This window comes from Sabethes cyaneus, chromosome 3, assembly GCF_943734655.1.
Source record: "Sabethes cyaneus chromosome 3, idSabCyanKW18_F2, whole genome shotgun sequence".
NCBI lineage: Eukaryota > Metazoa > Arthropoda > Insecta > Diptera > Culicidae > Sabethes > Sabethes cyaneus.
This window is the reverse complement of record NC_071355.1, coordinates 86758118-86774139: the sequence shown is the minus strand read 5'-3', so window position 1 is coordinate 86774139 and position 16022 is coordinate 86758118. Positions and strand designations below refer to the sequence as shown.

The following is a 16022-nucleotide window of genomic DNA, read 5'->3' as shown; positions in this document are numbered from 1 at the left end:
CGTGATCGTTTTCTGACTTTTCCCACCATACTTTCTTGATCATTGAATATTGGTGTTGAGTTTCCTAAACATTTTGTATGGAATAACAAAATATCATTCTTCAACATGTTCAACTACAGACGTTTGTCAAAAATTCATTTTACCTTCAAACTGGCTAAAATTTTCAGGTTAACCCTCCAAACTATTCCAGAAAATAAAAATACAATACATGTCAAAAATTTGAAATTGGATTTTTGACTTTTGGCCAGCTTTGCGCCATAGTTCGCCGAGTCAATTTGGCTAATTCAAATTGTAATCCAGCGGCTGTAAGTCCCAGGAGCTAGCTTGTTTAAGATAGTAGACCGCTATGACACTGATTAGGCCCATCGATGTCAGATGATTTCAGCGAATGACCTCAAAAAAGCGAAGCTTTGGATTTAAACGTCTTTCTAAGACTTGACCCTTCTTTATCGACAGACTTCGCAGCTGGCTGGTAGAGTACAGGACAGCTACAGGGTTAGCGCGACAATCCTACTGACTCTATCTAGCAGCACCGCCTAGCCGAGTTCGATGACTGACTTGTTAGACCAGCACCGTACCTCGAAGCTAACTGGGTGGAATGACCTCAATGACTATTAAATTTAAGCACGGCAGCAGACGACAGTTAATCCTGAACCACACCGTGCCGGCCACATCCCCTTCTCCTGTGCTGATTTGATCAAGTCTCAAGAGGTGGACATTTGATATGTAGACGCTAACCTCCGGCTTGGGATAGGTTTCCGTGACGATAGCAATGTCCTTCTTGTTGAAAAAGTTGAGCAACTCAATGTGTTTGCTCCTCAGAGAGGGCTTTACGATCCATACTTATTGACAACCCAAGAAATAATATCAGTTTTATGGCACTCTTATTGCGGTTTTCGTGATCAATTTTGGTTATAAAAGCCACCATAAACGTGTAATAAAACCTACTTTGCTACACAGCTTGACACAGCAGCAAAAATCTGTAATAAAAGTTGAACGAGCTCTTAGGCTTCAAGATTGATTATTAAGCTTAATGAAATTAAATTATAATTAGCCTATCTTCAATTTTTAAAAACTTGCGATATAAAGTAGACGTAGCTTGGTTTGTCAACGAACAGCTTTATATTGCATAATCACGAAAACGAAACTTGAAGCTCTTTTCGAATGATATGGCAGCTTACAATGGGTCCTCTAGTATTCACTATATGTTATTACTATCAAGTTTCGTGGTTGTCCTAGTTACGTTAGCGCAAACCCCAACGAAATTCATTGGAGGTAAAGACAGGTGTCCATTCCATCGGCTGTCTTCGCGTTCGATTTGTGCACTGCAAATCAAATGAGACACTTGTTCTATCGAAAGGTCAATTTCCCAACATCGAAATGAATACGAAAATAAGACCAATCAACTGGAGTCAGCTGAACGGAATCAAATATTCATATCGCAAGTAAATATGGGCATTCGGTCCACTGTGAATCTCTCGGCCGGCATTTCATTCGCTTGCTCATAGAAATCACCCCGCAAACCACCGTACTGTAGTCTCGGGCTCGAGCGGGGAATGATTCAAACATATCGGAGCATTTTGAAATTTAACGTAACAATAATCCCACAAACGTGACGGGAAACCAAAATGGAACAGCGCACCGAGCCGAGAGTCGATTTCTAATGGCTATTCCCACGGTAGCCGTGGTTCCGGCAGCTGCCTGCCTGCCACTGAGGAGAGCCTGAGCATGTGTTAACATTCCGGCAAGTAGTACGGATCCTTGTGCAGCCGGGATGCTAATGGAATCTGAACACCTGCACTTGTTTTCCTTGTGGTCATTGTGAACCGTTGGGAAATTCTTGTATCGGTTTGTAGCGAAAAGCAAAATCATCCCGCATTGAGGAAGCTGGGAAATGTAGTCATTATAAATTCCGGTGCAACGGTCGTGACTCGTCGATAGTGATGCCTGGCTATTCATATAAATGAAGCATGATTCGTAGCATTTTGTGTAATACATCTTATCCGATTATCCATACACCTTGGTTTTGCTGTCAATCATATGAGCTATTAGCCTTATCTCGCGGTAATTGAAAATATTGATTACATTTATTTTTCGATAAAAAATGTAACTTAGCCTTTTAATGGTTATTAAGGAATACAGCCCTACTAGCACAGTTATAGCAACTGATATATGACTAATTTCAGTAATAAATAAGTTTCTGCAACCATAAATGCGGAAAGTGTGTGGTTTGGGAGGAGTGAAACAATAACTTTCATTGTTGTGCATCGAGATCAATGTTTCGGGGCAAACAGTGATTTACACAACGGTATACAATTTCAAGCAGAGTTAGGCAATCGCAGTAGAATTCAAATTTTGCAATTACGAGTATCCTACTGTTAAGCAATGAGGGCACTTGCTCATCTTACATCTACTATTCGTGATGCGATTCAGTATTCCACCGAAGAATTTCAACGTACCAATAAACGAATTCCGCAGGACTATCACTGGCAATTTAATTTTCCCTGCATGCCAACCACTTCCGGTTATACTCACAAGAGTTGTACTTTTCTGCTTTGTTCGCTTTGCAGTGGCAAATCTGATTGGCGGCGAGATGCAATCATACTGGGAGCAACCGTACGCCCAGCCTTACTTCGACAATAGCACAAAGCGGGATGTGACTGCCACCGTAGGCCAATCGGCCCTGTTGCACTGCCGGGTGCGGAACCTTGGTGACCGAGCGGTAGGTAACCACTTGGCGACTAATATCCACGTCTTTCTATCAACAGCCTTGTTTTTCTCTGTACGTTTATATATTCCGTTCGCAGGTTTCATGGATCCGGAAGCGTGACTTGCACATCCTGACCGTAGGAATACTCACCTACACGAACGACCAGCGCTTCCAGTCGTTGCACACCGAGGGCAGCGACGAGTGGACGTTGAGGATTACCTCGCCACAACCCCGGGACTCCGGCACGTACGAGTGTCAAGTGTCAACCGAACCGAAGATTTCACAAGCCTTCCGGCTCAACGTCGTGGGTAAGTGGACATGATGCGTCAAGTTTTGTGTTTCTTGCTGAAGAGATTAATTTGTGTACGGGCTTGATATGGGTGACAAACTTAAAGCTGAAAGTTGAGGTCACCATTGCTAACAGCGGTGAGTTAGAATCTGGAAACAAAAAAATTAGGCTCTAACATTTAATGTGTTGGCATTATTATAGCTATGTTGTTCAATACTATCAAAGCAAATGTGTTTTCTCATTAAGCTATCCTAATGACGAACAAGTTGATTTAAAATTTTGTCCACGAAGAGCAAGCTCTCGATTCATGACATAACACAGAACATAACAATAGACAGCTATAATTAAGCACCATCAACATTTCGTATGCACCGAACATTTCCCGTTACAGAAATGATTCATCGATGGGTACATCGTTTCATTCGACAAAGTACTCATCATCACATTCATTTTCACTTAATTTATTCAATTATAAATGCGTTGTTCTGCTCTCTAATTGATATTTTTTGAGTCCAAACAATTATGTTATAAAAACGATAGTCAATTGCATGTACGCATGCATTAAATATATGAGGATGGCTATGAACATATGGAAAATGTTGGTTCCCTAGAGCTTTTTCGCGCTTTTTTGACAACAAAAGTTCGACTTTGTTTTTTTTTTTATGGGTGATATTCTGATTCAGTTTAGTTCAGTTTAAAATCGTTCTTCAACCACAATTCAATTCAGCCATAACATTTTGAAATTGTATCAAAAATCAAAGTCACCCTAATCCGAATATTTGGAACAGTTGTTTACATGACCATTTGTGAAACATATTTCAAGTAGTGGCGGTGCAACACAGCACTAGAGTACTAGTCACGAATATAAATTATTCATTGATTTGTGCTATCCGAAGTAACAGTCAGTGTGTGACAGTTCGTTTAGTTCGGCATTGTTGCATTTTCGTGACAACCAAATTGCTGTCACACCGTGTAATCATCAGCCGATTTCGATTAACTGCGCTTTCGCCGGCAAGCAATTGTTTGTTTTCCAAATCCAGCGACATACTTATTATGAGCGAGTATTATTTCACACGTCCACCTTCTTGTCCGTCGGTCCACCCCCGCCGGTGTAGGTAATTAGCGTAGATTTTCTACTATTCCAGGCCAGCCAAAAACCAAATGTAAATGAATCATTTACTCGTTCCAGAGCTTTGTTTCGTTTGAACTCTTCGAATCGGCCGTGAATGGGGTTTCGATGGATGATGATGATGCATTGTTTCAATACTAAATCTATTTTGAAATACTTTTTGAATGATTTTATGGAAATGCACTCTGATTAATATTACACGATGGATTTTGAGCAAGTGCTACTGCGGTTATACGATTTATCAATTTGTATCATACGTTATGCAAATCACTTTTCAGATAAAAAGTTCACAATAGGATGGATGCTAAAATTTTGACAGCTCACAGCAGCCACGTTAATCGTCAAATCTTTAACAACTAAGTGAAATTAATTCTATGATCAGAAACCACAGACGAGGGCTAGTTTGGGAAGCTGAGGCCCAAGTTTTATCGGACCGTAACGCGAAGCAAAGCCTGGAAGCAAAGATAAGATCAGGCAAAATTCTACGAGAACTTGCTGATGAAATGTGACTGGATGATGAAATGAATCACAAGGGCGCTTCCAACCGAATTCCTGGACTCGTGGTTCGGTTAGTAAATTTTCACAAAGGATTGTGAATTAAGATAAAAATCGAACTTTCTGAAAAAATTTCTCATTTTGCAAGTAGTCTGCAGTTGCGGATTTCAAAGAAAAACTTTCATTACTGCTGTAAAACCATGAAACAGAAAACGTATTAAGAGGATTGCCATCAGAAGTGTCTGTCTGTCTGTTCTGGGGTAATATAAGGTTGGTCACTTATGCACACACTTATGCAAATTTAATTAAACAGTGGGACAACGACAATGGCGCTAGGATGTTTCTCAAGGAGTGTAATACTGCTCATTTTTTGTTCGGAACACCTACTGACTTTAAAACCATAGCACAGGATTATAACTATCTATATATCAATTTTGTTGATTTTTTCGGTGAAATGTAAGTGTTTTTGGACGCAAGAATGTTTTCTATGATGCATTAGAACCCCTTACCTTTTTAGTAGGGGGGGCACCCATACAAATGAAATTCAAATTTCCTCATAACTCCAGAACTAATCAAGCAAATGGAACCAAATTAGGCATGTGGATGTTTTTGTGGGCAAATTTTTTTTCTGTGATGTATAGAGACCCCTCCGCTCTTTAGGAGGGGAATTATGACCCCTTTTCCGTTTAAGTGAGGGGACTTCCATACAAATGAAATACAAATTTCCTCATCACTCGAGAACTAATGAAACAAATGGAACCAAATTTGGCATGTACAGGTTTCTGGAGGCAAGAATTTTTTTTAAGGTGAATTATGACCCCTCTCCACTTTAGGAGGGGGGGGGGGCTTTACAAATGAAATTCAAATTTCCCCATAATTCGAGAACAAATCAAACAATTAGAACCAAATTTAGCATGGGTGTTTTTGTAGGATTTTTTTTTCTATGGTGAATTGAGACCCCTCCCCACTTTAGGAGGGGGGACTCCCATATGAATGAAATACAAATTTCCTCATAATTCGAGAACTAATCAATCAATTAGAACCATATTTGGCATATGGGTGTTTTTGGAGGCAAGATTTTTTTCTATGATGAATTATGACCCCTTTCTACTTTAGGAGGGGGGGCTGCTATACAAATGAAAAACAATTTTTTTCATAACTCGAGAACTGGAAGTGGAACCAAATTTGGCATGTGAAGGTTTTAGGAGGCAAGAGTTTTTTCTATGGTGAATTAGGACCCCTCCTCACTTTAGGAAGGGAGGCTCCTATACACATGAGAAACAAATTTCCTCATAACTCGAGAACTAATCAATCAAATGGAACCAAATTTGGCATGTGGGGAGTTTTGGAGGCAGGATTTTTTTTTATAATGGTGCTAGTCGCCTCACCGTTGTGGTAGGAGGATAAGGACTCTCATACAAATAAAACAGAAATTTCGAATAATCGCGTTTTAGCTATCGACACCACTGTGCAAAACTTTTTTCTTGCAGTTCCTTTCTTCATCTTAATTTAATTCTACATCATCGCTCAATGTTTCAAAATCGATCTTAACACCGGAATACGAGCAGGTTCATCTTTTGTGGCAGGCCCCGATTGTTGTACACAGTTTTCGGGCTTCTCATACCCATTGTTGGAGTTGAGCTAGATAGTTATAATTGTTGGAGTTCGTCACCGTGAATTTTATATATCAATTTTGTTGATTTTTTCGGTGAAACCCATATGCCAAATATGGTTCTAATTGATTGATTAGTTCTCGAATTATGAGGAAATTTGTATTTCATTCATATGGGAGTCCCCCCTCCTAAAGTGGGGAGGGGTCTCAATTCACCATAGAAAAAAAAAATCCTACAAAAACACCCATGCTAAATTTGGTTCTAATTGTTTGATTTGTTCTCGAATTATGGGGAAATTTGAATTTCATTTGTAAAGCCCCCCCCCTCCTAAAGTGGAGAGGGGTCATAATTCACCTTAAAAAAATTCTTGCCTCCAGAAACCTGTACATGCCAAATTTGGTTCCATTTGTTTCATTAGTTCTCGAGTGATGAGGAAATTTGTATTTCATTTGTATGGAAGTCCCCTCACTTAAACGGAAAAGGGGTCATAATTCCCCTCCTAAAGAGCGGAGGGGTCTCTATACATCACAGAAAAAAAATTTGCCCACAAAAACATCCACATGCCTAATTTGGTTCCATTTGCTTGATTAGTTCTGGAGTTATGAGGAAATTTGAATTTCATTTGTATGGGTGCCCCCCCCTACTAAAAAGGTAAGGGGTTCTAATGCATCATAGAAAACATTCTTGCGTCCAAAAACACTTACATGCCAAATATGGATCCATATGATTGATTAGTTCTCCAGTTATGAGGAAATTTGTATTTCATTTGTAAAGCCCCACCCCCCTCCTAAAGTGGGGAGGGGTCCTAATTCACCATAGAAAAAATTCTTGTCTTCAAAAACACCCACATGCTAAATTTTGTTCAATTTGCTTGATCAATTCTCGACTTATGATGAAATTTGTATTTCATTTGTATGGTTGTGTTTCAGTTTCGTTCAGTAGTTTAGTAGTTATTTGCATTCGAAATCTTTCATTTAAACGTTACACTTCTATTTTCGTTTTCACAAAGTGTTACTCAGTCCCAGTATAATAAACAAAGATGTAGTCCTACGTCAAAAAAATTAGTGTACATTTGAAAACGGTCCGTCATCGGCTGTCCGGCGAAGCTTTTGTTTGATGTCGAAACAGAAGCGTTGTACGGCCACCATGTCAACTTTGCCAATGCATCAACTGTTTGCAATTTGTGGCTCTCTAGTTATTTTTGAACACCAAGGAACTCATAATCCCGAAGAAATCTTCGATTGGGCGCACTGAGACAGATTTTTCGGGTCGTGGTTTTTGAGTACAAATGGGATCAAACGGGTATTCAGGAACGATTGTGTTTTTTTGGCGTAATTTATTTATTTATTTATTTACTAGCTGACCCGACACACTTCGTATTGCCACAAATTAAACTATGTTGTACATAAATCGTGAATCTCGGATGACCTTTGTCACAATCTCGAATTTTGCAAGTTTCTGAGGAGTTCATGGGTGTTTTAATATACAAATTTTCAGTAAAGTAGAAAACAACTCCCCCCATCGCTCAGCCTGATAAAATAAAGCGGATAGCATTTAAATATTCGTCATCATTACAAACCATTTCGCCGAATACCATTTTGCGGAACACCAATTCTCGGTTGACCATAACGCGGAATATAGAGTTTCGCAGAATACCATTTCGCGAAAAGCCTTCCCAAGTAACAATTTGGGTTTTATTACACTCTTATGATGGCATTGAAGACCAAAATTGATCTTGAAGATCACCATAAGAGTACAATAAAACTCACATTGTTGCTTGGGTTGCGCGGGATGTACCATTTCACGGAAAATCTTTTCATAGAAAGTACCATTTCGCAGGGGTGACCCAACTGAAGGAAAGTAATAGAGGTCAATAGATCTAGGAAAATAAATAAACCTAGATGAAGGTGATCTCTACGGGGGGCTGCCCCCCGCAGCGGCCGGCGCTTCCGACGGCAGGTCGCTGGCAACACTCGCGGCCTATGGCCGACTCGCGCTGAATCATCTAATGTTACTATTGATAGTTTTTGGTGGTCTTGTTATTGATTAATGTTTTATGAGTATAAAATTTCTCGAGTTTGAATAGTTTTTGAGTTACGCAAAAATTTCTGTTTTATTTGTATGAGAGTCCTTACCCCCCTCCACAGGGGTAAGGGGTCTCAAACCATCATTAAAAAAATTTCTGCCTTCAAAACCCCCCACATGCCAAATTTGGTTCCATTCGCTTGATTACTTCTAGAGGAGTTTGTATTTCATTTGTATAGGAGCCCCCCCCTCCTAATGCAGGGAGAGGTTTCAATTCACCATAGAAAAAATTTTTGTCCCCTAACACACCCACATGTCAAATTTTATTCCATTTGCTTGATTAGTTCTCGAGTTATGAGGAAATTTGAATTTCATTTGTATGGGAGCCCCCCCTCCTGAAAAGGTAACGGGTTCTAATTCATCGAAAAAAAATTCGTGCCTCCAAAAACACCCACATGCCAAATATGGTTCCTTTTAATTAATTAATTCTCGAGTTATGAGGAAATTTGTATTTCATTTGTATAGAAGCCCCCCCTCCTAAAGTAGAGAGGTTTCAATTTACCATCGAAAAAAATCTTGTCTCCAAAAACACCCACATGCTAAATTTGGTGCCGTTTGCTTGATTAGTTTTCGAGTTATGAGGAAATTTGTATTTAATTTGTATGGGAGACCCCCCTCCTAAAGTGAGGGGGGTCTTAATTCACCATAGAAAAAAAATCTTGTCTCCAAAAACACCCACCCGTAAAATTTTGTTCCATTTGCTTGATTAGTTCTCGCGTTATGCAGAAATTTGTGTTTCATTTGTATGGGTGCCCCCCCCCCCCTCTGAGTGGGGGGAGGGGTCTCTAACCATCATAAGAACCTTCCCTGGCCCCAAAAACCCCTATATGCAAATTTTCACGGCGATCGGTTCTGTAGTATTCGATTCTATAAGGAACATAGAGCAGACAGAAATCCATTTTTATAGGCATAGATTTGTATAGGAGCCCCCTTTCTTAGTGCGGGGAGGGGTCTTTTGCCATCGAGAGAACCTTCCCCAGCCCCAAAAACCTCTACATGCAAATTTTCACGCCGATCGGTTCAGTAGTTTTCGATTCTATAAGGAACATACGGACAAACAGACAGACAGACAGACAGAAATCCTTTTTTATAGGTAGGTATAGATATTTGACGTGGTTATCGACTGTATTCAATAATTCTTTAGACTTGGGTTTTATCGGCTCATCAGTCAGAAAAAACAAACGAAATTTAGCTTTGCCCTAACGTTTCAACATTATATTATGTCTTTTTCAAAGAGCTGTAAGGGAAAGGGGTACACAAAATATATGTGGTTTTACATTAATCGGAAACATTTCTTACAAACAAATTTTTCTCAGTGTACTTACATAGCTATTCGTTTTGTCGTATTATTGTTTATATAGGTATCGTCATTGTGCGTCAAATGTATCGTCCTGTTATATGAATTGTCAAAGGTTTCTTAATATATAAACGTATAGTGTAGACGAAAAAAACTCACATGCATATAAATAAAAACAAAAATAAAAATAGAAACGTACACTAACATCACACACTAAAAAACAATTCTGCTCATACCGCCATCACATCATTCACATGCAGCGGTTTGTCCTGCGTTCTGTTTGCTATTGTTGACAATGGTATGAAAGATGCCGGCGTATGTTGTACTAAGGCCTGCGATGTCACTTCTCTTGTTGACTGTGTTGGTGTTTGTCGCTATGTGGCACATCTCGAGAATCGGCAGTGCTGCCATATTCTGGTGTTGGTCGAGTATTGTTGTGTCGTGAAGATTGAAAGTGTGTTTTGTTTTTATACAATGTGCCAACAATGCTGTTTTTTTCACTGAGTGTTGTAAATTGTGAATCATCGAAACTAGTATCTGAGCTAATCAATTTTTGTAACGCATTTATGTTTGATTTGTGTCCACTAATTCTAGTTTTTAATTTGTTCGTTGTCATACCTATATACTGTGACTTACAATCATTACAGGGGATGCCATAAATTACATTGCAGTGTTCGTCTTTTGTTATTTTATCTTTTGTTTGTGTATAATATTGTTTAGCTAAGTTTGTGTTTCGTGTGGCTAATTTTACGCTAGAGTAGTCTTTTTTCAGGTATTTGCCTATTTTGTCAGTGAGGTAGGGAATGTATAATATTGACCGGTAAGTAGTATCTGCGTTGTTTTGGTCCGGTTGGTTGACAATATTTTGTCGGGTGTTTCTTCTGTTGATGAGGCGGTTGCGTAGTTTTTTCGGATAATCATTCAGCTCCAAATGTCGGTGCATTATCTCCAATTTCGACGCTTCTGACAGACCGGGAGACAGTTTGTCGACTCTGTTGATGAAGTTGATGGCCATATTTATTTTTTGATGTGGGGGATGCGCTGACAGATAATTTAGGAAACGGCCACTCGCAATGGGTTTCTGATACCATTCGGTGGAGATGTGCTGGTCGTCGTGCCTCACTAACAGCATGTCCAAAAAGGGTAACCGGTTGTTCTCCTCAATCTCACAAGTGAATTGGATATTGGGATTGTAACTGTTGAAAGTGTCGACTACATGATCCAGTTTGTCTAGTGGAATGGCTGTAACCAAATCGTCCACATACTTTTTGATGAACGGTAGTTTTATATTCAGTTGTTTTAAAACGCAGTCTAATAGAGTTTCTGTGACAAGGTCCGCTATTGTAGGTGATAGCGGGTTGCCCATAGCTGTACCAAAAGTCTGTTTGTAAAACCGACCGTCGAACTTGAAGAAACTGGCGTCAATGCAGAATTCTACTAGCTCAAGAAACAAATCTAAACAAATGTTTTTGGCGTGTGGTTTAATTTGTTCCCAACCACATATCACGTCATGGCATACTAGGTCTTTCGGAATACAGGTGAACAATGACACTACATCTAGTGAAATCAACGAGTATCCAGGCGGTAGTGTAACACTATTGATAAAATCACAAAATTCGAAGGAATCCTTGATATTGTACGAACTGTCGATTGAATTTTGAATCATTTTTCCCACAAACTTTGAAAGTTCGTAAGACGGGGCAGTCATATTAGGTACCACTGGTCTCAAAGGCAAGCCGGGTTTATGTGCTTTCGGAAGTCCGTAGATTCTTGGGCATGATGCATTTTGTGATTTTAAAGTAGAGGCTGTTTTTCGGTCTATAAGTTTCAGATTGTGTAGCCGCTCGATAAGAGAGTTGGTGTTACGCTGAAAACCTGATGTGGGGTCTCGTGTCAACAGTTTGTATGTCTTGGAATCCTCAAGAAGCGTTGACATCTTTTGCTTATAGTCTGACGCACACATAACTACGGTTTTGTTGCCTTTGTCTGATTGTACCACAATAATGTCTGGATTGGACTTCAAGAATGTTTTGGTTACTACAAATTAAAAACTAGAATTAGTGGACACAAATCAAACATAAATGCGTTACAAAAATTGATTAGCTCAGATACTAGTTTCGATGATTCACAATTTACAACACTCAGTGAAAAAACAGCATTGTTGGCACATTGTATAAAAACAAAACACACTTTCAATCTTCACGACACAACAATACTCGACCAACACCAGAATATGGCAGCACTGCCGATTCTCGAGATGTGCCACATAGCGACAAACACCAACACAGTCAACAAGAGAAGTGACATCGCAGGCCTTAGTACAACATACGCCGGCATCTTTCATACCATTGTCAACAATAGCAAACAGAACGCAGGACAAACCGCTGCATGTGAATGATGTGATGGCGGTATGAGCAGAATTGTTTTTTAGTGTGTGATGTTAGTGTACGTTTCTATTTTTATTTTTGTTTTTATTTATATGCATGTGAGTTTTTTTCGTCTACACTATACGTTTATATATTAAGAAACCTTTGACAATTCATATAACAGGACGATACATTTGACGCACAATGACGATACCTATATAAACAATAATACGACAAAACGAATAGCTATGTAAGTACACTGAGAAAAATTTGTTTGTAAGAAATGTTTCCGATTAATGTAAAACCACATATATTTTGTGTACCCCTTTCCCTTACAGCTCTTTGAAAAAGACATAATATAATGTTGAAACGTTAGGGCAAAGCTACATTTCGTTTGTTTTTTCTGACTGATGAGCCGATAAAACCCAAGTCTAAAGGTAGGTATAGATTTATTTAGTATTTATAAAGTAAGGAGGGGTCCCAGTTCATCATAGAAAAAAATTTTGTCTCCAAAAACACCCACATGTCAAATTTGGTTCCATTTGCTGGATTAGTTCTCGAGTTATGAGGAAATTTGTATTTCGTTTGTATAGGAGCCCCCCTTCCTAAAGTGGGGAGGGGTCCCAATTCATCATAGAAAAAAATTTTGTCTCCAAAGTCACCCACGTGCCAAATTTGGTTCCATTTGCTTAATTACTTCTCGAGTTATGAGGAAAATTGTGTTTCTTTGGGTCCTAATTTACTACAGAAAATATTCTTGCCCTCGAAAACCTTCACATGCCAAATTTGGTTCCATTTGCTTGATTAGTTCTCGAGTTATGAGGAAATTTGTATGGAAGCCCCCCCTTTTAAAGAGGAGAGGAGTTATAATTCCCCTTATAAAGAGGGGAGGGGTTTCAATTTACCATAGAATAAATTCTTGTCACCGAAAACACCCACATGCCAAATTTTGTTCTATTTGCTTGATTAGTTGTCGAGTTATGCAGAAATTTGTGTTTCATTCCCAAGTAACAATTTGGATTTTATTACACTCTTATGATGGCATCTAAGACCAAAATTGGTCTTGAAGACCACCATAAGAGTACAACAAAACTCACATTGTTGCTTGGGTTTGTATGGGAGCCCCCCCTCTTAGTGGGGGGAGGGGTTTCTAACCATCACTAAAACCTTTCCTGGCCCCAAAAAACCTCTACATGCATATTTTCATGCCGATTGGTTCAGTAGTTTTCGATTCTATAAGGAACATACGGACAGACAGACAGACAGACAGACAGACAGAAATCCTTCTTTATAGGTATAGATTTCATCTTACATAAAATATTGTCTACATGAATATTAATTTATACTAAATTAAATCTGCGCAATCTCTGCGCAAACAAGCGCGACGGTTCACCAAAGTCAAACAATTCCTCCGCATTCGAAGCGGTCCTTACACATTCAGTAATTGGTTCGTTGTATCCAAACACAGTCCGATGAAATTGGGTCTGAAGTAAACCCGTCGAGCACAGTGATCGTTGCGAAGCGCGAAAATTGATCATTGATATTAAGTTTGGGCATCAATTTCGCTATTGATAACTTTTGCTACAAATAATGCCTGTTGCACCTTGTGTCTATGTTCTAGTGTGTCTAGGTCGAGTAAACGGCATCTGTCTGCGTATGGGGGCAAGTCGTCAGGGTTTCGCCAAGGGAGGTGTCGCAGTGCTAGTCGGACAAACCTCCGTTGCACACGTTCAATGCGCAGGTTCCAAGTTAGCTGCTTTGGAAACCAAACTAGGCTGCAATTTTCTAATAGCGGACGAACAAGGGCGCAATACAACGATTTAAGACAGTGGGCATCCTTAAAGTTCCGACCAATCTTAAAGATGAATCCGAGCTGCCGTGATGCCTTGGAGATAATTGATTCATGATGCACATTGAATGTCATTTTTGTGTCCAGCAGGACTCCAAGATCGTTAACTCGGTCCACTCTGCGAAACTCAATACCATCCACGGTGTAACCAAAAAGGATCGGATTTTTAATGCGGTGAAAGCTCATAACTTCACATTTGGCAACGCTTATAATCAGCTAATTTTGTTTGCACCAGCTTGTAAACAAATCAAGCAAACCCTGCAGTCGGCGGCAGTCGTCTATATTTCCTATCGAGGCAAATAGCTTCAGGTCATCGGCGTACACTAACCTACAGCCAGTACCCAAAAGCAGCGCAATATCGTTGAAGTCCAACAAGAAAAGCAATGGTCCCAAATTACTACCCTGAAGAACTCCAGACTTATTAGTAAACACAGATGAAACACCGGATCCAAGTTTTATACGAAGCACTCTGCCACTGAGGTATGAGTGCAACCATATATCGATTTGTTGAGAAGCACCGAGTCGAGATAATTTCCGCAAGAGTATTGTATGGTCAATTCTATCGAAAGCAGCTTTCAAGCCTGTATAGATGACATCAACTTGTTTCTTGTCTTCCATTTCCGAAATCCACATTGATGTAAACTCTAGCAAGTTAGTGCATACAGACCTACCGGGCATAAAACCATGCTGAGCCGTTAAAATGTAATTCCTAGTGCAGGACAGCATCACGCTACTCACTATTATTTCAAACAGTTTTGATGATGCAGAGAGACTGGTGATTTCACGGTAATTTCTCACATTGTGACGATCACCCGATTTGAATACCGGGAACATGAACGACTGTTTCCAATTGGTGGGAAATTTGCCTTGTTCGAAAAATTTATTAAAAATGGAACATAACGGATTGGTCAACACTGCAATGCAACGACTCAAAACTACAACTGGGATACCATCAGGCCCCGCAGAAAAGGAGCGCTTTAGTTTTTTGGCGGCAGTTATCACCATGTCAGTAGCAATGGTAAATAAACCCAAGTCCACCAAATCGGCCGGAACAGGTGCAGCAGCAATTCTAGCAATACTATCGGGAGCAGTTCATCAGCGAAAACTGAGGCGAAGAATTTCGCAAACATCTCGCAGGAGTCAGAGATTAAGTTCGACTCAACGTCGTCGTAATACACGTTGGAAGGGATAGAGGAGCATTTCCTTTTAGAGTTGACAAAGTTCCAGAATTTTTTCGGCTCCTTCCGAAAATCGGATTGCACACGCAGTACATACAATTTGTATAATGAAGCATTCAGTTGGCGGTATTTATCACTGGCAAGCTTAAAATTGCGTCGAGTCAAAGCTGTTCTCTAACGGCGAAGGGCACGCTGGGCGCTGTTGCGTAAACGTTTCAGTTGTCGGAGGCGAGGAGTGCACCATGCGGGGGTGGCTGGTCGTCTTACAAACGGCAAATGCGATGATCCGGCCAAAACATTTATTGTCCATCTGCATGATGCTTTTGTAGAGACGGAATCAAAGTTTTGTTCAAACTTTCGTCTGGCTTGTTGTTGAAGAAACGAGAAAGAGAACGATGTCCTTCGGCGTCCATAATTTTGGCTGATCTACCACTACCTTGCTTGCGAATAGTTGATGGGCATCTTAGGATATGGTAAACAGTCGAAGCTGCAACATATTTGCTTTTTAAATTTTGTACCGTATACTTTTTGCCGAGATTTCTGTGGCAGTTCGTAGAAGTGTACAACCTGCTCCCGAAATCCTTCCTGTTTCGACGCCATTTTTAGCAAAACTGGACAAGCATAAACAAAACAAAAAATATTAACAAAAAGAGGAGAGAGAGAGCTAACACATGCATACTCTCATTTCTCTCTGAGCTTGTTAGTTGTTGAAAAAATCCAAAATTTTAGTTGCCACTCGTTATTTTTGAAATTATTGTCACAATGGATAGTGCTCTTAAAAACCTTCCTCATTTCGTGCAATTTGATGAATGCAAATCAGTGATGCACATGCAGATCAATTGAAAATTTTATAAAAGAAATGATAATTTAAAACAGAAAACGAAGCGCCTAAAACGAAATTCGCGTTCCAAAATTTTGCTATACTTGAATAAATTGAGTTCTTAAGTATGGTTACATCTGATCAATACCGAAACTTATTAAACAAAAAGATTTACTACGCAGATAACTTCC

At 39.6% G+C, this 16022-nt stretch overlaps 1 protein-coding gene across 1 annotated transcript in view; it reads left to right on the top strand.

Moving 5' to 3' along the window:
* Positions 1-1380: 1380 nt before the first annotated feature.
* Positions 1381-16022, top strand: part of LOC128739836 (protein amalgam-like) — a 166551-nt gene continuing 151909 nt past the window's right edge. The window contains exons 1-3 of the mRNA XM_053835336.1: positions 1381-1411; positions 2541-2722; positions 2808-3018. Coding sequence (XP_053691311.1) covers positions 1381-1411; positions 2541-2722; positions 2808-3018 — 424 coding nt within the window. The remainder of the gene's footprint in view (positions 1412-2540; positions 2723-2807; positions 3019-16022) is intronic.